The sequence below is a fragment of the Rhea pennata genome, chromosome 15, assembly GCF_028389875.1.
Source record: "Rhea pennata isolate bPtePen1 chromosome 15, bPtePen1.pri, whole genome shotgun sequence".
In the NCBI taxonomy this organism is placed as follows: domain Eukaryota; kingdom Metazoa; phylum Chordata; class Aves; order Rheiformes; family Rheidae; genus Rhea; species Rhea pennata.
This window is the reverse complement of record NC_084677.1, coordinates 10,366,852-10,390,186: the sequence shown is the minus strand read 5'-3', so window position 1 is coordinate 10,390,186 and position 23,335 is coordinate 10,366,852. Positions and strand designations below refer to the sequence as shown.

At 35.9% G+C, this 23,335-nt stretch overlaps 1 protein-coding gene across 4 annotated transcripts in view; it reads left to right on the top strand.

Annotated features, from left to right (window-relative positions):
• Positions 1 to 21,219, top strand: part of SMG1 (SMG1 nonsense mediated mRNA decay associated PI3K related kinase) — a 68,413-nt gene extending 47,194 nt beyond the window's left edge. For all 4 annotated transcript variants that reach the window (XM_062587827.1, XM_062587828.1, XM_062587830.1 and 1 more), the window contains 25 exons: positions 672 to 894; positions 1,911 to 2,157; positions 2,746 to 2,975; positions 3,535 to 3,783; positions 4,180 to 4,318; positions 4,406 to 4,515; positions 5,760 to 5,978; positions 6,410 to 6,600; positions 7,262 to 7,434; positions 7,839 to 8,118; positions 8,854 to 9,126; positions 9,270 to 9,504; positions 11,001 to 11,227; positions 12,383 to 12,533; positions 12,631 to 12,820; positions 13,053 to 13,522; positions 14,542 to 14,679; positions 15,684 to 15,836; positions 16,155 to 16,334; positions 16,583 to 16,810; positions 17,260 to 17,471; positions 17,656 to 17,762; positions 18,874 to 19,053; positions 19,161 to 19,267; positions 19,976 to 21,219. In XM_062587827.1, the coding sequence (XP_062443811.1) occupies positions 672 to 894; positions 1,911 to 2,157; positions 2,746 to 2,975; positions 3,535 to 3,783; positions 4,180 to 4,318; positions 4,406 to 4,515; positions 5,760 to 5,978; positions 6,410 to 6,600; positions 7,262 to 7,434; positions 7,839 to 8,118; positions 8,854 to 9,126; positions 9,270 to 9,504; positions 11,001 to 11,227; positions 12,383 to 12,533; positions 12,631 to 12,820; positions 13,053 to 13,522; positions 14,542 to 14,679; positions 15,684 to 15,836; positions 16,155 to 16,334; positions 16,583 to 16,810; positions 17,260 to 17,471; positions 17,656 to 17,762; positions 18,874 to 19,053; positions 19,161 to 19,267; positions 19,976 to 20,053 (4,990 nt within the window). In that variant the 3' untranslated portion in view covers positions 20,054 to 21,219. The remainder of the gene's footprint in view (positions 1 to 671; positions 895 to 1,910; positions 2,158 to 2,745; positions 2,976 to 3,534; positions 3,784 to 4,179; positions 4,319 to 4,405; positions 4,516 to 5,759; positions 5,979 to 6,409; positions 6,601 to 7,261; positions 7,435 to 7,838; positions 8,119 to 8,853; positions 9,127 to 9,269; positions 9,505 to 11,000; positions 11,228 to 12,382; positions 12,534 to 12,630; positions 12,821 to 13,052; positions 13,523 to 14,541; positions 14,680 to 15,683; positions 15,837 to 16,154; positions 16,335 to 16,582; positions 16,811 to 17,259; positions 17,472 to 17,655; positions 17,763 to 18,873; positions 19,054 to 19,160; positions 19,268 to 19,975) is intronic.
• Positions 21,220 to 23,335: the final 2,116 nt, after the last annotated feature.

Genomic DNA, 23,335 nt, shown 5'->3' with positions numbered 1-23,335 from the left:
GTTCTGGGTTTTTTTGAGATCCTATAGCTCTCCTTTTCCAGAGTCTTGCAAGTCAGCTGAGATGAGGAAAGACATGTTAAGGGGAGTGGCCTGTTTGGAGTTTATACTAAATAAATAGGATAAACGGAATGCCTGGTTTTTAGGATCAGCAGGTCTTTTTTCTCTTACCTGTGTGTTTCTCAGTTACTGTGAATGGATTTGTGGAAAAGGAAAGCCATTCATTGGGTACTTACTAAGTTTAAAAATGCCTCTTGAATTCTGTTGTCAGGTCTGACATGATATGGGAAAACAGAGCAGTCAGTCACTGTACTTTTGTTCTTTATAATGTTGTACCTCATCAGGAAGTAGTCAAGATCTCTTGTAAAAAAGAAAAGAAAATAGAGTGCTTTGAGCCCTGAGTTTCTCCTCAGGGTGTCTAGTAGCAAAAGGTCCTATTCGGTATTTTATTAAAAAAAAAAAAAAAAAAAAAAAAAAAAAAATTTCAGAGGAACATGTGTTCACTGTGGAATGAAATAGTTCTCTTCTTAATATAGTCATCTGAGGACCTCTTTAGAGATGTAAGCATTTTCCTGACTTGTTTGATTTCTCACTTGTGGTCCATTTTAGTGTGCAGCTTGTTTTATGAAGTAACTTGTTTATGGAGTTAAGAGGAAATTAATTTTTTTTAATAGGGAAGAGAAGATAGCAATCATGCGTGAAAAGCATACAGCTCTAATGAAGCCCATTGTATTTGCTTTGGAACATGTGCGGAGCATTACTGCAGCTCCTGCAGAAACTCCTCATGAGAAATGGTTTCAAGATAACTATGGAGATGCTATTGAAAATGCGCTAGAGAAACTTAAGAATCCTTTGAATCCTGCCAAACCTGGAAGCAGCTGGCTCCCATTTAAAGAGGTATAGTACACATAGCCTGATAACATGACATAAAGGCTCTGCATATTCTTGCTGCAGCAAGTGCTTGACTCCTTCCTTAATTTTCTATTGCTATTCTCTTGTCATCTCCTAATTGTAGCCAACATTCACTATGGGCATGTTTCTCAGTAAGACGCTGTAGTTCTTGCCTCCTTAACATTTGTTACTGATGCCTTGACTATCTTCGTTATCTTTCTACCTAGTGGATTTTTTTTTTCCAAAGCTTGCATTTTTCTCTGTCCCGGAAACAGACAGGATTCCAGAAAGCAGGACTTACTTCAGTTTTTTAAAAATACTGTCTTTTTTGAAACTCCATGCCCTTTGAATTCAGGGGATTCAAAATAAACAAGTTGGTACTTCAGCTGTCCTTAAATGTGGTCCTCAGGTTGTGCAGCAACTTTCAAGTGATCTGCCCTTCCCAAAGATACTGTTTTGTAATAAGTTTTTCAGTTATGTCGTCTTTTCAGTTATGTCGTCTTTTCTTAGTTTCTTAAAGGTCTGAGGAGAGACAAAATATGTATCCGTGTTGTCCATTTAGCTATGCAGGGTCAACCTGGTAGTTCTTAAACAATTTGATGGATAGGTACCTGGGTTTACACAAACAGATCTTTTTCATAATTCCCCTTCTGCTTTGCAGAACAAGCAAACATATGGATATATGAATAGGGAGTTGCTGAACACTGCTGTCTTTCACCACAACTCAAATATTTATAAATACAGACACAGACCTCCTAAGGAATTTGATTTGCCCTGACTTTGGTGCTTACCAAAAGAAAGAGTATACATGCTGCATAAAATTGTTTTAAAGGATATTCTTTGCTTAGGTTTTGTCATTTTTATCCCTAAGCTATAAATGAATTAGTGGGGTAGTAAGACTGAAATTTAATTTAAGAAAATCTCTGTGTTCTGGAGGAAGATCTTTAAGTTTTTTGTTTTGGATTTCTTTTAATCTTTGCTGCTATGGTAAACCTCAACATAAAACAATTTCTTTAAAATAGGTTATGCTAAGCTTGCAACAAAGAGCACAGAAACGGGCTAGTTACCTTCTACGACTTGAAGAAATCAGTCCCTGGCTGGCTGCCATGATGAACACTGAGATAGCACTCCCTGGAGAAGTATCCACCAGAGATACAGTCACAATTCATAGTGTGGGCAGCACTATCACAATTCTGCCTACCAAAACCAAACCGAAAAAGCTACTTTTCCTAGGTTCAGATGGGAAGAACTATCCATACCTTTTCAAAGGTAAGAAATAAAATTTTTTTCATGAAAGTTACTGTGTCTTACTATAAGTTAGACTATACTAAATTTGGGAAGATGCATTATTGCAACTTTTTATCTATCCTTACGGTAATGGAGAAAGTGGTGTTTGGTCTATTTGCATGCTTCCCCTCACGACTTCCCCATATGCATTCTAGGATTTTTTTTGCCCCATGAAGCTTTAAATCAAGCGTGTTTCAGATCTGTTCTTCAACGGTTACATCAGAGATAGTGTTCTATTTGCACACTGATAGGATTAGCTGGATGTACTTTTCCAGAAGCTTAAGGTAGCACCTGGAAGAGAAATTTTGAGACTTTGCCTTCCCCAAAGAAAAAGGCTGGTGCAGTATGTCGGTTACTGTTGTGCTACTGCTTGCAGCTGTGATAGGCTGATGATTCTATTAAGCAAATTCTATGTAAACATTTAGGTTCAGGCTGAACTCGTCATCCTTTATCACAGTGGTTTACAAAGCTTCTGAAATGAATTATGATGTCAGAAGTGCTATGTTTTGGGCTTTGTTTAAGGATAAGAATTTTATTTCTAGAAACTGAATTTTGAAACAATTAACACAGGTTTGGAAGACTTGCATCTAGATGAAAGAATCATGCAGTTCTTATCGATTGTGAACACAATGTTTGCTACCATTAACTGTCAAGAGACACCAAGGTTCCATGCAAGGCACTATTCTGTGACACCTCTGGGAACAAGATCAGGTTTGATTCAGTGGGTGGATGGAGCTACACCTTTGTTTGGTCTTTACAAGAGATGGCAACAGCGAGAAGCTGCTTTACAAGCACAAAAGGTAACAACTGTTTTATGCCAGCTAGAACGTTTCAGAGGGGAAATGTTCTGATTTGTTTTATGATCCTATTTGATTTGAAATAGTTGTAAACTAAAAAGGTTTAAAACATGCTTTTGTTTGCGATAATGCAGAACAGTTCTGTATACTTACGTCCTAGGATTTGACCAGACGTAAGATGAAATTGCATATATGTACTCCAGTATCTAACATAAGTATGTGGTTCTGGCATAAAAATCAAGGAGGACTGTTTTTGAACAAATTCAATTAAACTTGGGTTAAATCATGTTAGTTTCACATCCTGTTCTTAACTCTTTTCTTTTCATTTTCAGTGTAACACAGTGGGAATTTTGGAATTGACCTTGGTAACAGCAGAGTTAGGCCAGAACAAAATGTGTTCAGTATCTTTGTTTTCTTAATTTTTGAATTTTAAAATAATTCTTTGAGCTGTAAAGGAGTAGAAAAATTGATTTCATATTGTTCTTGCTAAACTGAATTTGAGGTACTCTGCTATGGTAACAAGAGTTGCAATGCGTAAACTAGCATTATTTACCTCTTACAGGCTCAAGATTCTTACCAGACTCCTCAGAATCCTGGAATAGTGCCTCGGCCCAGTGAGCTTTACTATAGTAAAATTGGACCTGCTTTAAAGGCAGTTGGGCTTAGTCTTGATGTGTCTCGTCGTGACTGGCCTTTGAATGTAATGAGGGCTGTTCTAGAAGAACTGATGGAAGCAACTCCACCGAATCTTCTAGCTAAGGAACTTTGGTCATCATGTACTACACCTGATGAATGGTGGAGAGTTACACAGGTAAGTTGTAGCAGATAAAGCCTTTCAAAGTGGAAAATATATTCTTAATGGGATGAGGGATAACAAATACCTGGGACGTGTTCAAGCAATAATGTTCTCACGTGAGCTAGCACTTCTGAAGTTTCACATAGCAGGAAATGTAGGCTAACGAACAGCTGTGGCATCTGGAATAAGAAAAGAATATATACCTAATAACTATAGTTTATTTATGTAGAGCTGTCAGCTTAAGAATTGAACTCTTGTAAGATATCATCAGACAACAAATTAAAAACAGCTTGGAAATAAGTTGGTTTTGATATGTCTTACACTTTAAATAGTATTTTAAGATGGTAGTCAGTCCAGTGTGTTGGCAGAGGATTCCTACAAATAATTTTTTTCCTGAAACTCTCTTTAAAGTCGTATGCAAGATCCACTGCAGTTATGTCCATGGTTGGCTACATCATTGGTCTTGGAGACAGACATCTGGATAATGTTCTTATAGATATGACTACAGGAGAAGTTGTCCACATAGATTATAATGTTTGCTTTGAAAAAGGTAATTTAAAAAGTGCCATATGTTATTCAAATAAAAGGTTTCATTTCTCGATGTCTAAAAGAAACAACTTTAACTTCTGTCTTAAAGGAAAAAGCCTTAGGGTACCAGAGAAGGTTCCATTCCGGATGACGCATAATATTGAAACAGCACTTGGCGTGACAGGAGTAGAAGGGGTTTTCAGGCTTTCTTGTGAACAGGTAAGTTAGAAAACATGCAGAAAACAGAGGGCCTTCATATATCATAATTTGTCTTAGAACTTCTCTTCTAAGGATTCTGCTATTGATTTTGATGAAGCCTTCACTCTTTGGTGTGATTGTTTGGACTTTAATTAGACCCTTAAAGTAGATGGATGCCAGATAAATTTAGATGCAGGTAGTGGTGCAACTGTTCTGTGGGTTTTTTGGTAGATCTGGATTTAGAAAAAAAAAAAAAAAGGCGGGGGGAGGAATTCAATACCACATTACATACTTAAATGCAATTTCAAGGAATAAAAGTTTTTTGCATTACATTTAACTTCAAAGTAAATATATCATTAAGATATCAAACAGTGTCTTCAGATCTACCTTACTGTTCTGGAACATACACCTTAGCCAAATAAAATATATGCTTTAATAAGACGAAAGTCATTTGGTTAAGAGAAGACTTTTTTTTTTTTAAAAAAAAAAATAAGTAAGGAATGGGGTGTCCTACAGAGGAAATGGGACTGCATGATCCCACTCTATTCTTTTGTGTGAATTCTGTGAATTACTACTACTGAATTGCTAAATTATTTGAAAATTTAGTATCTCCAAGTTTAGTATAAGAATTGAAATGAAATGGAATTTCTGGAAAGTGATTGGTGCCAGACACAGGACATTTTATTAAGCTGTACTATAAAGACTTAACAAATGCCTTCTAGAGTTTTCATTTTTTCCTAAAAATGTTTTCAGTCTTGGTAGTATCTCTCTCTCTCTCTTTCCTCAATATCGTTCTAGATGAGTAAGGTAACTTTTCATGAAGATTGTAGTCATGACAGTCTTCTGTTTTGTGGTTTAGCCTTATAGATACAGTTTTGAAAAATGGGAGGGGGCAATTTTTTTTTTCATTTTGATCCAAACAAATTTTGAATAAAATAGCTCATGAAGTTTTGCTTAGCCTCTTTTTTCATCCTGTATAACCGTGGCAGATATGATTACTCTGAACAAAGGAGAGGTTTCTTCCTCGAAGGGAAGTTGGTAAAAAGGATAGTTCGTGATAAATGCCAGAATGCAAACTTTAGTAATGTTATAATAGTCTAGCTGCTTTTGTATACACTGTGGTGGTGATCCTACATTTGAGGTGGTTATGGATAAACTATGGATTTCTGTAGTTATTTTAAATACAGTATTTTGTATTTAAAATTCCACTGATCTGCAGTGGTAACACAAGCTCAGAATAAGTTTGTTTAAAATACATGACGTAGGTTTTACATATCATGCGACGTGGGAGAGAAACTTTGCTTACGTTGCTTGAAGCTTTTGTATATGATCCTCTGGTGGACTGGACAGCAGGAGGTGAAGCAGGATTTGCAGGAGCTGTCTACGGTGGTGGTGGCCAGCAGGCTGAAAACAAACAGAGCAAAAGGGAAATGGAACGAGATATTACACGTAGTCTCTTTTCTTCTAGAGTGGCTGAGATAAAGGTGAGTTCACTACAATAATTTTCTGTTATGTAACCAAAATGGTCCATACGCTTTCATTTTCATTTCATTTGTTTGCATTTTGAGGGTGGTGGTGAAGGTAGTCATTTATTGGAAGTAGTTCCCATATTTTATTGTGCTAGATTGAGTTTCTGTTTGGAAAAGTGTTTATGGAACTTGCAGATATTTAATTTTTGGTTTCTGTATGTGCTTAACTCTAAAATGTGTCTTAATCTTTTGCCTGAATTGAGGCTGGTGGAATAAAGATAGAAGTTTAGAGAGCCGTGTAAATAACGTCTGTTAAGGTTTAGACCTGTAGCATTGAAGGTAATTCCAGATGAACAATATGATTGAAGTCTTGTATCTTGCCTTGCATTTCTTTCTTACCTGTTGGAACTAAGCCTATTTTTATAATTTCTGTATCTTGCTTCTAGGTTAACTGGTTTAAGAACAGAGATGAAATGCTGTCTGTGCTTCCAAAATTGGACAGTAGTTTAGAAGAGTATCTGAACTTGCAAGAACAATTGACAGATATAGAAAAATTGCAGGGAAAACTACTGGAGGAGATAGAATTTCTGGAAGGTGCAGAAGGAGTGGATCATCCCTCTCACACGCTTCAGCACAGGTATAGAGGAGCCAGGCATTCTGCCAGGGGCCTCAAGGCTTGATATAGATGGTGGTTTAATAATGTCCCTATGAATTAGATATTAAAAACGTGTATCTTAGAGAGGCTAATAGCTAATCCTACAGTAAACAATTCATTCCTTGTGCAGAACAAGTATGGAAGCCCATTTTCTTACTGAATAATCTTCTTTATGTCCTGAGGATCATACTTCCTGAGTAACCTCTGCTATCGCACGTTTCACATGTACTGACCAAAATGTGCTGACAGCCAGCAGCTGTCAAATTACTGACATAATACTTGAGTTAAGCCTGCTTTTTCTTTCATATGGCTGCTAATGCAGATCACTAATCAGCTGTTGATAAATGCCACAAAAATTCTTGTTTCTAACTCTTTAACTTCTTTCTCAAGTTTAGTTGAAATTGATCAAGGATTTCAAAATGGGATGAGCAGGTGTGCATGCACACACATTCTTTATTTTGTAGGAAACCATAATTAATGAACACAAAGTTAATTTTTAAGTTTTATGTAACTAATGAGAGTAACGTTTTGGTCAAAAAAAGTAGCACAGTATTATTCAGTATAGTAGTTTTGTATCCAGTATAAGTAAGTAAGTTTTTTTTCCTGGTAGTATTTACTAGATTCTGTGACTTTAATAATTTAGGTATTCTGAGCACACACAGCTGCAGTCTCAACAAAGAGCTGTCCAGGAAGCAATCCAGGTAAAGCTGAATGAATTTGAGCAGTGGATAACACATTACCAAGCTGCTTTCAACAATTTAGAGGCAACACAACTAGCAAGTCTGCTTCAAGAAATAAGCACGCAAATGGACCTAGGTATAAAATAGTATTTGATCCTTTTTTTTTTTTTTTTTTTAATGAGTTGAAAATAACGAGAGTTTAATACCAGGAGGCATTATGAATTACCCTAATTTAAAGGCATGATTATGTATGTAATAAATGGAAAGGCATGGGGTTCCCTAAAGGGTGGTTTAGAACACCACAAAATTTCTATTTCAAACTGCCTGTTTGACAATTTGAACTTGTCTTTCTTGCCCTAGCTGTGTACATTGCTCTCTTACCTTGGGCTTAAAATTGGTGGTATGAATATTCAATGCCTCCTTTGCCACAGGTGAAACAGTGTTTTAGAAAAGATTTTAATATTTGATGCTTGTATGATATGAAGTGTGTATGCTTGAGAGTTCAGTGGAGGTTAATTGTTTAACTGTCTGTTTTAAAAGGTCCTCCCAGTTATGTACCAGCTACAGCATTTCTGCAAAATGCGGGCCAGGCACATTTGATCAGTCAGTGTGAACAATTAGAAGGAGAGGTTGGTGCTCTTCTTCAGCAAAGAAGATCTGTTTTACGTGGTTGTCTTGAACAGTTGCACAACTATGCAACCGTAGCTCTTCAGTATCCAAAAGCTGTATTTCAGAAACACCGAATTGAGCAGTGGAAGACTTGGATGGAAGAACTCATTTGTAACATGACAATAGAACGCTGTCAGGATATCTTCAGGAAGTAAGTTTGCAAAATAATAGACTTTTTTTTTGAAGAAGAACAACTTGATTTTCAAGCTAAGGATTTTAACTGTTATATGAAAATCATCATTTTTGCTTCATAGTTAAATTGGGTCTCCCAAAACAAGTTTAAATTGTAATTCCAGAAGCCTAGAAAAGATGAAAAGCTGCTTTAAATACTGTTCCAGAGTCTTGCTGTGTATGCAAAAAGAAAACTAAGTAACATTTTCCTGTAATAAACTGATGTGTAGTAAGCAAGGTGTGACTTTTGGGTAGTTATAATTGGAGACTTTGGAAATTTTTGAGTATTTAAAAATCACAAGTCTACCAAGGACTTTTTCATTAAAGCAAATTTTCAAGCAGTTATTTCTTTCTTTTCCTCCAAAACTAAGCCATTCCAGCATTTCTAATGCTTGGCCTACAAGTTTTAGATCATATTCAGGTGTTTATACTGAAACCTTTTTCCATCCTGTTCCTTATTTTCTTTCTTTGCTTAGAGGACTTTTATTAGTCTGGCCTCCGTCCTTGCAGATAGTAATGGAATGCGATGCTTTCTGTGACGCTTTATGAAAACGTCAGTAGGAAAGTCAGTGACTGCCGTGGTATTTCAGATTGATACGAAGTGCCTGATGTGATAACTGTTAAGTTGTGGAGTAGTTCTGCTTCCTAGGGAGTGGAGTGCAATTTGCTAGAGCTTGAGAAGGAAGAATGTTGTCATTGTGCTCTTGCTTTACAGGTATGAAATGCAGTACGCTCCTCAGCCACCTCCAAGTATGTGTCAGTTCATAACTGCTACAGAAATGACTCTACAGCGCTACGCAGCAGATATAAATAGCCGACTTATCAGGCAGGTGGAGCGTTTGAAACAAGAAGCAGTTACTGTACCTGTCTGTGAGGAACAGCTGAAAGAAATTGAGCGTTGCATAAAAGTTTTCCTTCATGAAAATGGAGAGGAGGGCTCACTGAGCTTAGCAAGCGTTATCATCTCTGCTCTCTGTACACTTACGAGGTGAGGTGCCTCTGAGACTTTTTTTTGTATTTATTCATGTTTTAAGACCATGTTAAAGGAATATTACAAGTGATGTAGTTATGTAGAGCATGCAATAGCATGTAAGTATCTACTCATCTAACTAAGCATCATAATTGGTCTAGGCGGAATCTGATGATGGAAGGTGCAGCGTCTAGTGCTGGAGAGCAGCTGGTTGACCTCACCTCAAGAGATGGAGCCTGGTTCTTGGAGGAGCTGTGCAGCATGAGTGGGAATGTTACGTGCCTTGTACAGTTGCTGAAGCAGTGTCATTTGGTACCTCAGGACTTAGATATTCCTAACCCAATTGAAGCATCAGAAACTGTTCATTTAGCTAATGGAGTATATATCTCACTTCAGGTGACAGTCATTTTTATTACTTTTTCTTCCATCATCCTGAACCTTTTAACCATTCTTAACAAATCCTTCCTTAAAAACAGCTAAATGCTTGTTTATGATATTGCTAAAATTGTTTGGACCTTAATCTTGATGGCTCAACTTCTTCACTGAGTTGACCAGCCATTTACTAGTTCCATTTATATTTTTGTTGCTCGGAAGAAACAATTTTGATCTATACATAACAAATTTTTAAAATTGCTATAGAATAACCATGAGAAAATTGGTAGCAAAATAAGAGCTTCATATCCTATTCTTTTATTCTGTTGCTACTAACTTCCAAATTGTTTAATATGTGCTCTTCATTTTTCTGTTCCTTCAAAGCCTGCCTTATTTTCACCCGGAGCAGGTAGCCTGAAACAAATTCTGAAAACCTATTTTACAGACTCAAATCCCCAAAACAGGAAGGAGAAAATCTGTTTTTAATTTTGCATTTTAAAAGCATTTTCACTAACAAAAGATTTCATTAGTGACAGCTTGAGCAAAACAAACATCATGTAAGGAATGTAGGCATTTTACAAAATGTAGCTAGTTCAAATAGCTTTTTGAGGATTTTGGTCCCACTGTAGTGCTTTTGAAACACACTTCCTTAACAACCTTTGAGTGTATTGAGAATTTCTTCACTTTTTTCCTTCACTGTTCTTCAAAGCATTACCCTGTGTTTCAGAAGCATCCCTGTAATTTCTTTGCACTGCGTCTGGATCTTTCACCAGCACACTGCCATATTCCCTTTTGACCTCTTAGATGAGACTTGAAGGTTGGTAAACAGCCAAGACAACAAATCTTTTTTGGTGTCTTGTCTCATTTTGGAGACAGAGGGCAATGGCTGGTCCCTTCCATAACTGCTGTAGCCTTCTGGTGCATTCTGTAGCCCTCTGCGTTCTATTTGGTGAAAATTGCTTTATGTACTAAGGCCCTGTTTCCTACCTGCGGTGATTTCTATGGTGTGACTAGTCCTCTAGCTACAATAATCACTATCTGGCGTCTTTGATTCTGTTGCCTTCTGTAGTCCAATCAGTTCAGCAAATCATAAATTCAGTTAATTTAACTCACTCATTTATAGTTTCATAATGAGAAAGAAAATATGTATCATTTGAATAAATGGATTTGTAAAGTGTAGTCTCTGTACCATTAATCCTCTGCTGAGCATTACTTTAAGAAATTGCTGCTGTTGCTTTGAGGTAGTTGTTACTACATTATGTATGCTTGACAAATCTTTTCTTTTTAATGAGATTTTATGTACTAAGTTTAAAACCTGTTGCTAGCTCCAAATTTAGAGAGAACCATATTCATGATTCTTTTTGTTTAAATTTTTTTTTGACCCTTTGCTAACCAGCATCCTGTTATCATTTAAATAATATATCTATTGTGGGTGGTTTAATACTAAAATGAGAAAGGTGTTGCGTACAATATTTCTTGGGGAAAAAAGTTCTTATGATTCCATATTTAACTCTCTACAGGAGTTGAACTCAAACTTTCGGCAGATCATTTTTCCTGAAGCACTTAGGTGCTTAATGAAAGGAGAGTACACTTTAGAAAGTATGCTTCATGAATTAGATAATCTTATTGAACAAACAACTGATGGAGTCCCTTTGCAAACATTGGTTGAATCTCTTCAAGCCTACTTACGAAATGCAGCTATGGGACTAGAGGAAGAAACACATACTCATTACATTGATGTTGCAAGGTAAATTGCATACTCTTTTTTTTAGTTCAACTTTATGTTCGGTCTTCATATACTTTCTTGCTGTTAATTTGGCTACACTTGATTACTTGTTTGAAATACAGGCTTTTCTTGGCCAGGAGTATCCTCAAGAAGAGTGTATGTAGATTTTACAGTAAAGCAAATACAGAGCTACAGCAATAGAAACATTTATATCTGCTGAAGATAGACTTTTGAGCTGTATGAGAGTTAACATTCCAAAGTATGTGTAGTTGTGATTTTATATTTGAAGTTTTTAAGGAATGAGAGAAGAGGAACAGGAACTGGTCCACAGGTGTGTGGGAATAACCTGTGGAAGGGAGAGCTTGTAACCATGGCACCTCCTTGTTGGGAGCTTTGGGCAGCTTTTCCTAATGAATCAGTAACTTGATAACCAAACTTTTACAACTTGTAATATGGGTTAGTACCTTTATGGAGAAGCGCTTGCTAGACAGCTGAGCCAATTTAAAAGCTTCCTGCCAAGTAAAAGGACTGGTTTTGCTGCATCCCTTGAGACAGTTATGTGGTGCTTGTCTGATCCATCAGTGGTACAGTGAATCTTTGTTTACCAGTTTAAAAACAACTCTTTCTCATAGGTTAATTTTTTTCATGGTTTACCTATTGGCAAGTCTGCACAGCTTGTTAGTTGAGGGTCAAAAGTGCTATGAGGGAGAGAGAAGATAAGATTGCCCTTTCAGGAGCAGCAGGCTGTTAAAGCATCTGTCATAGCCTGAAATCTCATCCTCTACCTATTTAGCCCCTACCTCATTCAATCAGTTATAAGTATGTGTATTCATAAAATCAGTACTTGGTTTTTAAGGAGGGAAAGGTAATTTTTGCATTACTTAATATTCATAACTTTTTACTATGCTTGTAGAAAGTAGTCTGTATCTTCTAGCTGGGATTTAAGTTCAACTTATAGGTGCTCCTTTAATAATGTCAACTGTTCTTATGGGTTCAGCATTGGAATTTCATGTATAGAATCATATGGAAAGAGAAGAGGGGAAAAATGCAAAAAATCACTTAGTTTGAATGCAGCTTACATTTGATTCTGCTCTAGCTGTAGGAAAAAACGGTTTTAAAAAAATCCTGTTCATTGATTATAGATTAAGCAAAGGCATGTAACTTTCTTTCTTTAAGAGTACTTCATGCTCAGTATGGTGAGCTGATTCAGCCAAGAAATGGTTCAGTTGATGAGACTCCCAAAATGTCAGCTGGTCAGATGCTTTTGGTAGCGTTTGATGGAATGTTTGCTCAAGTGGAAACTGCATTTGGTTTATTGATTGAAAAGGTATGTGGCTTTTTATTTATTTTCCCCCAAAGTACTCTTTGAGTCAGGAGTAAAAGGCTTATAAAACAAAACTAATTATTTCCTTTACATTACTCAGCTAAACAAGATGGAAATACCTGTTGCTTGGCGAAAGATTGACATAATTAGGGAAGCCCGAAGCACCCAAGTTAATTTCTTTGATGACGATAATAATCGGCAAGTTCTAGAGGAAATTTTCTTCCTGAAGAGACTGCAAACGATTAAAGAATTCTTCAGGCTCTGTGGTACCTTTTCTAAAACACTGTCAGGTAAATCAATATGTTGTCAAATATTCAATATTGCTATGTCCACTTCTTATCTCGTGTCCTTTTGAGAAAAAGGTTAAAAGGATAGTCGCATTTTTTGTAACTTTCATTTGTGGCTAATAGCCAGAAGTTAAAAGTGAATTCCTTTAATTTTGCAGTGTTTCTAAAGCTGATAATATTAACATATCATGTTTAATTTATAACAAAAATACTATCTGTTTCTTTCCTTTAAAAGGAATCAGTTCACTTGAAGATCAGAATGCAGTAAATGGACCTGTTCAAATTGTCAATGTGAAAGCCCTTTATAGAAACTCTTGTTTTAGTGAAGACCAAATGGCCAAACCAATAAAAGCTTTTACAGCTGACTTTGTGAGACAGCTTTTAATTGGCCTTCCAAATCAAGCTTTGGGACTGACTTTGTGCAGTTTCATCAGTGCTTTGGGTGTGGATATCATTGCTCAGGTAGAAGCTAAGGACTTTGGAGCAGAAAGCAAAGTTTCTGTGGATGACCTGTGCAAGAAAGCTGTGGAGCACAATATCCAAATTGGCAAGTTCTCACAGTTGGTCATGAACAGGGCAACAGTATTAGCTAGTTCATACGATACAGCCTGGAAGAAGCATGATTTAGTGCGCAGACTTGAAACCAGTATTTCATCTTGCAAGACTAGTCTTCAGAGAGTGCAGCTGCATATTGCCATGTTCCAGGTGAGACAGCATGTTCTTTGCAAATTTTACCTGTGGAAACTAAGTTTCAGTTATTGTGTCCGAGCACTATAGAGACTTTATTTCATCAAATGATTTTTAGTGTATTTTAGTGGACTTGATCTACTTTTTAGGTTTTTAATTCTTCCCTAAATGTATGGGGGGGGAGTGTAACAGCTAATTACTTTTGAAGATTAGCTGCCTTATAAGATGCAAATGTGTCAATGTGTAAATTCTTCTTCTTTGCCTAAATACACAACTTCTTCAGTAACTATGAAGTCACTTATTAGAAGAATAGATGTCATTTATTGGTTTTCTAACAAGCAGTGTTGTCCCATTCCCCTTCCCCCCCCCAAAAAAAAAAAAAAGAATGAACTTGCTTAAAGCAGAGGGTATATGTTGCTGATGTCATCTTACACCATTTCTTCAAATTTCACTGCCTTAACTCACTCCTTGTTCCCCTCTACCTCATGGAGCAAATATAAATAGCAGCTGTACTGATCATAAAAACATTCTTCAGAGGCTTTAGATAAATGTCATTGTGTATATTGAATTTTATGTTGGTATCCAGTTGTGTTGTACTATCACTGGTCTTCATTCTGTAGTGACTTGTAGGTTAAGGGTAGAGGCTTTGTCTACATCAGTTACTAATCCATTTCATAGGTTAGTAAGCAAAATTCTGTTTGTTCTGTAATGTATCAGTGAACTGTTTCCGTAGATTGAGGAGTTTTACTTTATATTAAGGAAATGTGTGTAAATCACTTCTCGTAAGTTAATGACTGATTAATGGCATAATTATCTGATCCAACACAGCATAGTTTACAACTGTGTATAGAATTTAACACTGTAATGGTTCAGAACTTCAAAGCATGCTAGTATCATCTTCAGATACCTAGTCTTTTTGAAATACCCTACTATAAGGTGTACAGAATACTAGAATTTCTGTTTATGAAGCAAAGTGTTTTGTGATGAGTAATATTACTAACTAAGTCTTTTCTTATTAAAAAAAAAAAAAAAAAAAGTGGCAGCATGAAGATCTTCTTATTAGTCGCCCACAGGCCATCTCAGTGACTCCTCCACCTCGTTCTGCCATTTTAGCCAGCATGAAAAAGAAACTTCATACTCTCAGTCAGATTGAAGCTTCAATTGCAACAGTCCAGGTACTGCTTTTATTGAGGTGGTTGTTCAGCAACATATTGAAATATGACTCTTTCTCACCATACATTCCAGAATTATTCTGCCACTTCCAGATTGTTAGCTGTATTGTTATCTAAGCACAAATTTCATAGCATTTTCATTGCTCACTCTCTCTCTCTCTCTCTCTGCTTTGTCTTTTTTTTTTCCTGTTTTGTACTATTATATTTGTTTTTTGCCATGTCATAGTACACAGCATTCTCTCCTGGTATACTAGTAAATCTGTTCCATGGGAAAAAAATTGATACATAAAAATACCCTTCCTTCTGAAGGCTGATCATACTCTTATTCTTTAAGTTTGTCTGACTTAAGTGATCCTCGCTATCATTTTATTAAGAAAGTGTAGAAAGCTTCCTGTACAAGTCTGGGCAAATAGTTTATTGTGTATGTTAAGTTTTCTACATGTTGCAGATCTGCCTAGCTTTTCAGGCTGTTGTGAGAACAAATTAAATTAGTTTTTGGTGTTGTATATTTCTTTTTTTAAGACTTTGGGGTATTACAGTAATTAAGGATGTCTTATTGTTTAAAAAATACTGTTTAACTTGTTGAATTTCAGTTTTGTTTTTATATATTAAGGTACTGCTCATAACCTTTTTTGAAGATTATTTGCACAGGAGTCCATGACTCTTGTAATTTTATTGTGTTTTTGATTTGCTACTGTATTTTGTGCTGGGTTAAAATCAAGACAGCTGATTTTGTTTACATAACAATCAAATCCAGTTGTGATGTTTGAGAACAGCATAGGCTGTTTTCATTCCTGTCATTCGTGTATACCACATTCTTTTTTTACTTCATATATATGTGTGTGTGTGTGTGTATATATATATATATATATATAAAATAAAAGGTATAAGAATGTATATGACTGCCTGGGTTAATATAAATACTTTAAATACTTTTTAAGTTAGACTTATGCTGTGTGTGTGTAGAGTCATTCACTCTCTCTTATTATTATTTTCTCCCAATGCAGGAGAAACTAGCAGCACTTGAAGCAAGTATTGAGCAGCGTTTAAAATGGGCAGGAGGTGCTAATCCTGCACTGGCACCAGTTTTGCAAGACTTTGATGCCACTATTGCTGAAAGAAGAAACCTTGTCCTTAAGGAAAGTCAAAGAGCAAGTCAGGTACTATAGATAAAGAAGCATTGACTTGATAAGTATGTTTACTTGTTACTTTCTATTTGGGATATAACTGATTTATGTGAAAAGTATATTTTTCATCTTCAACAACTAAACAGCAAAAATAGAAATCCAAATATTTCTGCGAATCCCATGTTAAAAGCAATGTGAATCACCTCTAGGAGAGTTGCCACAGGGTTGGATGCCCCTGAAATGATATCATTATTGTAACAGAGCAGCTTTACTGCTGAGACTTTTTTAAGGATATGGAACAAATGCACAGTTTAATTGGGATATCTTTCTCACTTTCACTCTGATTCTCAGGTTACGTTCCTCTGCAGTAATATCATTCATTTTGAAAGTTTACGTACTAGAACAGCAGAAGCCTTAAATTTGGATGCTGCGTTATTTGAACTTCTCAAACGCTGTCAACAAATGTGCTCATTTGCATCACAGTTCAACAGTTCAGTCTCCGAACTGGAGCTTCGCTTACTTCAGAGAGTGGTGAGTAAAGGTCGGAGAAAAAAAAAAAAAAAAAAAAAAAAAAAAAAAAAAAAAGGTATAGAATTACTGGAATGATGAAGTAATTTGTCTCCATTTGTCTTTCATTCTACATAAAATTATGCATATCTTCTAATGAGTAGTGAATAACAGGTTATGCCATCAACTGCTAAGCACTCAGTAGTAGCACATACTCAGCAATTGAGTTTTATGTCTGGATATAGCTATTAAAATGCTGATGTTATTTTTAGGGCACAAGTCTTGAACATCCTATCGGCAGCTCTGAATGGCTTCACTCAGCTCACAAGCAATTGACCCAGGAAATATCTACACAGAGAACAGTACAAACAGAGAGAGAACAGCAGATAGAAACAGTTTGTGAAACGATTCAGAACCTGGTCGATAGTATTAAGACTGTGCTCACTGGTCATAATAGACAACTTGGAGATGTCAAGCATCTACTGAAAGCTATGGCAAAGGTATGCCTGAAAGGTCATTAAATTTTATTGCTGAAAACAGTGTCAGTATAGCTCTAGAAAAATAATGCTTTTTATAAATAAATGATTAATAAATATGAACTTATATATAAAAACAGTGAATTTTGTTTGTGCATATAGAATTCAAGATGTGAATTTTTAGAGAGCAAATCAATTCTTTATAAAGCTATATTTCTAGAGTTGTTAATCGCGTTTTTGTTGAACTGAAGCCTTTTTCTCTATTGGCACTAGAAAGATTTTTTTATGCATTTAAAATTCCTCCTAGCTTTTAATCAGTAAAACATGATATATTTTCTTGAGATGCAATGGTTGAAAATGATGTTTTTTGTCATCAGATGATGAACTGAGGGATTGAAAACACTAAGAAATGTTTATTCTATTTTCAAAAATATAACAAATAGTTAAACCTTTTTAACACATCTTTGTTACAGGATGAAGAAGCAGCTTTGGCAGATGGTGAAGACGTTCCCTATGAAAATAGCGTTAGGCAGTTCTTGGGTGAATATAAATCGTGGCAAGATAATATTCAGACAGTTTTGTTTACATTAGTTCAGGTAATGGGTCAAGTCCGCAGTCAGGAGCACGTTGAAATGCTGCAGGAAATAACTCCCACCTTGAAAGAACTAAAAACACAGAGCCAAAGGTGAGTTACCTTCTGTTTTTTGACAACATTTTGCTTATCCTCTTGCCAACAGCAGCACGGCACCATGTGCCTACTTGATCTTAGCATGCTGAAATCTTTTTGCAAAACTTGACTTCTGGCTTCCATTTTGAATTTTTGAATAACTTGAAAAGCTGCATGACTATTTATCAACTCTGTTTTCTAGTGTCTACAATAATCTAGTGAGTTTTGCATCACCTTTAGTCACGGATACATCAAATGAATGCTCGAGCCCAACATCATCTGCTACATATCAGCCAACCTTTGCTGCAGGTAACATTTGAAAAAGTACCAAAATTCAAGCATGGGGAATTGATATTAGAGAAGGCATCATAATTCTTAATAAATTTTGAAATACAGGTAGTCCTTACAGGATTATAATAGTCTATAAAATTCCAGTTATGCAACATCTGTTGTAACTGGATATTAAGTAGCCTTCAAGATCTGAATTTACTCCACAAAGCCAAGAATGCATGGGACCATTGTGTATTATTCACTGTTATCAACTAAATAGTAATTAATGTTAAAATCATTATTAAAACTTATGACAACTTTGGAATAAATTCTGAAACTGTGCTAATGCATTCATATTCACAAAGTTTTTCATTACTTTACAGTTAACAAAAACATGCATGAACTTACACTGAGCATGAATTTCTTCTTATTTAAAGAATTATTCTACTATCAATATTTGAACTGAGCATAGTTCCTGGCTTCCATTAACTGCCACACAAAATGATAGGCTAAGAACACATTAAAAATTTGTTTGATGTAAATAAATGTTTTGTGGTAGAACAAAACCTCTGGTTTAATTCTATGAAGTAAAAGGAATTGGCTTTTATATAGAAAAGGAAATGAGAAAGCCTGAAGAGAAGTATTCAGAGACTCATGCATTTGTTTATACTGAAGTACTGAAAACTGCCTTAGATAAACATTTGATAGTTTCTTACATCTATAGTATACTATTTTGAACACCTACGTGTTTTTTCACAGGCAAAATCCAATCTTGATAACAATAAGTATTTGCTCATTTCAAACTTCATTGAATATATAGTTTATCTACGTTAAGTCTCCTCTTTTAGACTGAAATGCATTTTTGAAAGTAAAAGTTGAAGACTGCTGGAGTGGGACACGATACCTCACTTGAGGCATAATCTATGTAACTGCTTGTTTTAATACTAGGAGTTCATAAAGATGCAGAAATTTTTATGCAAGAAGGCAAAGCTAAAGATCTAACTACTGCAATTCAGTTGTAGTCACGATATTTGGATGAATAAATTAATTTTTCAATTTAAATGTATTCTGAAATTAAACCTAATTTCAGAAAGCAGATTTCAATGAAATTCCGTGGCTTAATTTAAATTATTTAAACTTTTTTCTACAGCTGTACGTAGCAATACAGGGCAGAAAACTCAGCCAGAGGTGATGTCGCAGAATGCAAGAAAGCTAATTCAGAAAAATCTTGCCACATCAGCAGATACTCCTCCAAGCACAGTCCCAGGAACTGGCAAAATTGTTGCCTGTAGTCCTAAAAAGACAGCAAGGGACCCTAAAACAGGAAAAGGTAAATACAGGAATACAATGGGCTTTGTTTTCATTTAAAAAAAAAAAAAAAAAAAAAAAGTACTTCGCTGCTGGAATGCAAAATTAAATTTTATTTTGTGCTTTTAGCCGTGCAGGAAAGGAATTCGTATGCAGTTAGTGTGTGGAAGCGAGTCAAAGCCAAGTTAGAGGGCCGGGATGTGGATCCCAACAGGAGAATGTCTGTTGCTGAACAGGTGAGTTGGAACTATTCAAGTTCAGTTACTAGACCTTGCTTTAAATATTTGTGTGTGCACTTACATGCTAATGTGTAACTTTAAAAGCGAAACCCTATGGTGAATGGGGTTTGCTTTTTATCTTTTGAGATGTACTATTTATATTGCAAAGCAAGTCTAGTATACAGTTGCTGTATATTGCTGCATTTCTTAATCAAATGTTCTCATTCCTAATCCAAAATGTTAGGTAAAATCATGAATCTGATAAAGTTGCCTTTTGTACCTCAATAAGCCAACATTGGTTACACAGCTGTTGATATCCAGTGAAAGCATTAAATTTTTACAGCTTCTAATAGACAGGACTTGTCTGTATTCACCAGCATAACATAATATGTCTGCCTGTCTTTCTGAAGCATCAAAATCACTGGACCCAAGTGCCTGTATAAATTTGAGAAAGTTGGAACTATTTTCCAGATTGGGGTTATGAGTGAGTTGATACCTTTCCCCTACTCCTGAATGGACCAGTACACATTCCTATTTCTTCTGTGGACTATGTGAAATTATGTAAAATTAAGTGTACACTTAATATACGAATATTCTTATATTCGTATAGTTACTGCATTACTATGAAACTTTGTATACGCAGGCAACTCAACAGTTAATTTTAAGATCACCTAACCGCACTTTAAGATCTAGTGTATTTTAATTTCTTGTTTGACTTTTTAATAGGTTGACTTTGTGATTAAGGAAGCAACTAATCTAGATAACTTGGCTCAGCTGTATGAAGGTTGGACTGCCTGGGTATGAGTAGGGAGAAAGCATATGAGTCTGGTTCAGCGAGGTCAGACATCCACCAGAATCAACTCGGCCTCAGGCATCCATAGCCGCACCACAGTCGGTGGTGATGCATACTGGGGCTTAATCTGAGGAAACCTAGGAAATCTCGGTGCACTGGGAAGTGAATCCTGCAGGATAGCTGCACTCAGGGATACGCTAAACACAATGGTCTGCAACCCCCAAGGTCAAGGGTGAAAGTTCACCGCTTGAACAACACGGTTTGTCTTTCTGCTACGGAAGAACTGCAAACGTGTCTGGGGGTTAGCTGCAGAAAGAAATCGGGATGCTACAAACCGCAGAGTGATTTGGAACTCGATTCCACCTGACCCTGTGAACAATTCAGGAAACACCGAACCCTGTTCAAAGAAAAACAGAAAAAAATGGGGCCATGAAGAAATCACAGCAAAGGAAGATTTGATGCATTCAGATTCTTGTTACTCTTGTTGCTTGGCAACAGTGCTGGTTGAGTTGACCAGTTAGTGCAGAAAAAGGCTACAAAATGTAAACTTCAGAAATGGACTGAAAGCAAAGAGTTGTACATCAGATATACGCTGCATTGGAAGAACTTCTGAGATAGAAGAAAAAGCCTTTGTTCTCTTTTCCTCTTTCCTTTTTCCTCCCTCCCAACCTCTCCTTGCATACCCCTCTTTTGGCTTATTCTTGTAGTTTAGGCGTACTTCCAATCTACTTTTTATTTCAATCCTTCTACTTCACAGTTTAGTCAAATTAACAACTTAAATTTTGTTTGGTAAACAAATTTTCCAAAAGCACTGAAAATATAGAACATCAACGATGACTTATGAGTTGGATGGTCAAATGCAAAATGTAATTTTGGTTATTTTAAAGTCATTTCTGTGATTCTATCATGTACAGTTTCTCAAAATTGTCACTGTGCATTTAAAAGTAATGAATCCTACAGGCATTTGATTTAATGTGCACTTCCCTCTGCTTGCAGTGTACACTTTTTTGTAATTCAAATTGTCCCTCCAATTCATTCTACTGTGATTGCTGTAGTTTCTTTCGTATGACGTAGCTAATCCAATGTAATCTTTACCTTTTTAAAAACCAGGATAGAGTATCTAGTAGAGTTTTACATTGTTGATGACAGATAAACAATAAAGTGATGTTCTGGTGGAGGTAGAGTGATACGCTTTTTACTTTACTTTCCTAATACTTTTAGTTTACAGTTGTAAATTATAGTGCTTCAGTTCACAGGGGTATACATATAATCCAACAAATGAAGGACTCTCCAATTTTTGTTCGACTAGATTTGTAAAGATTTCTGCAAAGTAATTTTGCTTTGCCATATTACTTCTATAGATGGTTGTTCAATAATGCATTCATAGTGAATCTTCCACCAACGCTTTTTGTTTTTTAATCAGTTCTGCCTTCAAAGTGTGATTATGGTCAGAAAAGTCTCTCTAAAAATGGCATCTTTGTACTTAGAACTGTATCCTGCCTGTCTGTCAGTTGTCTAAAAGACTTCCTTTAAAAAGTTTGAACTGTTTTGGCTGTAGAACACCTTTAGGAAAAGGAAACTTGCTTTTCTTATACCAGATAAACCTAACAATTCAGTTATAACTACAGAATCTGTTACAGATATATCCAAAGCAGAAATGCACATTGGCTTTCTTAACGTGGAGAAATTTGTATAGGTACGTATTAAAAAAAAAATCCTTTTGTATATTTGGTGAATTCTTTATATGCAGCTGCTGAAAAATGATAGACATGGGAAGTTCCTTTATGCCATTTTAGTCACTTTTCAGAGTAAAAGCACACTTCAATTTTTTCAATCAAAATTTAGGTATTAAAGAATTTGGGCCAAGTTCACTACTAGCATAAAATTCATTTAGTTGAGTGGATTTACAGCAGTTCATCTGAGTAGAAAGCTTGGCAAACAGTTTTCAGAAAACAAGTTAACACCAGGCATAAGTAATAGAAGAACTTATTTTCAGTATTTGCACTATGCTAACTGCTCTGCCTCCTAAGTAGGTCTTAGAGTTCACTTTTTCCTCTGTTGCCAATTTTTTGTGGACATGCACTTTGAAGTGTAAGGAATTTGAACAGACGTACGGCCTTTTTCTTTTGTGTGGCATTCTGATTGCCTGATTAACTCCAGGGAAGTCACAAGCTTTATATTTAATGATACTCATGTGCAAACGCATTCCACTGTCATTGCTTCCTGAACCCTCTGCCATGCCATGTATTGCAAGAAAGAAGGTGTTTGAATGTTGCAGTGAAGAACATTCATACGCAGAACAAGACACTTTACACTGTTAGTCCTTTTTACTTTTTCTCCAGTTAAAAATAACCTTATGAACAATCTGTTTGGCGTACCATAGTAACAAGAGTGTATTATACATGCTGTTTTATTTCTTGGAAGTTGGGAGAAGGGAGGGGTAATGCACTCACCTGTGGTTCATGTATTATACCTCTGCTATCCAGAAATGAAACACTTGTGTGGAGATGGGTTCTTTACTGCGTAATTTAATAAAGTTTTAAAAAAACAACTTGTATTCATAATTTCCTTTTATGCAAAACTGGTTTTGAAAATTATGCAGAAGAATAGAAGCCCTAGTACATAAATTCCAGATTGCACACATTCAATTCTCTATAGAATCCAGTTCCAATGTTGAGGAGGATTCTCATGTTTAGGAGTCTGTGGGGCTGTCAGCTTTTGTGTGCTGAAATCAAAACGGTTTTTTTGTCAATTTTGTCAATGTGATGAGTTGATGCAGTCTTCATTAAACCTAAAATAGAGTTCTTAAGCAGAGTTTGTGCATGCATGTTGCATGTTAAGAAAGACTTAGTTTTTTTTTAATAAATGTCTTTCCTGTAAAGACAAAGTTGCTGTGTTTCAGTAAAACTGAGGCATCTATTTTGTTGCTGCAACAAAACCTAGATTAATGCAAATCTAGAATCAAAATCTTCATGAATGCACGTAAATCAACCAAAGTAATAGAAGCTGAACTGTTCAGGTGATGAAAGTTTTTTCAATGATGCTTGCCTGCAGTAAATGTTAACCAAGAGACCATGCTATAAAGGAATTCTTTACAATCAAGTTTGAAGTGAGTGCAGCAGTTTTGAGTTGTTACCTCCTTTCAACTATATAGTCTAGTGGTTGAGGTACTTACTTAACCCTCTGGGACTTCAGTTAGTTTGTCTGTCTTCCCACCTCTGTGTTTAGGCCTAAGCAACTTGGAGTCTTCAGCGGCATGTCAAGTTAATATAACTCAAGTTGAAATCATAGGA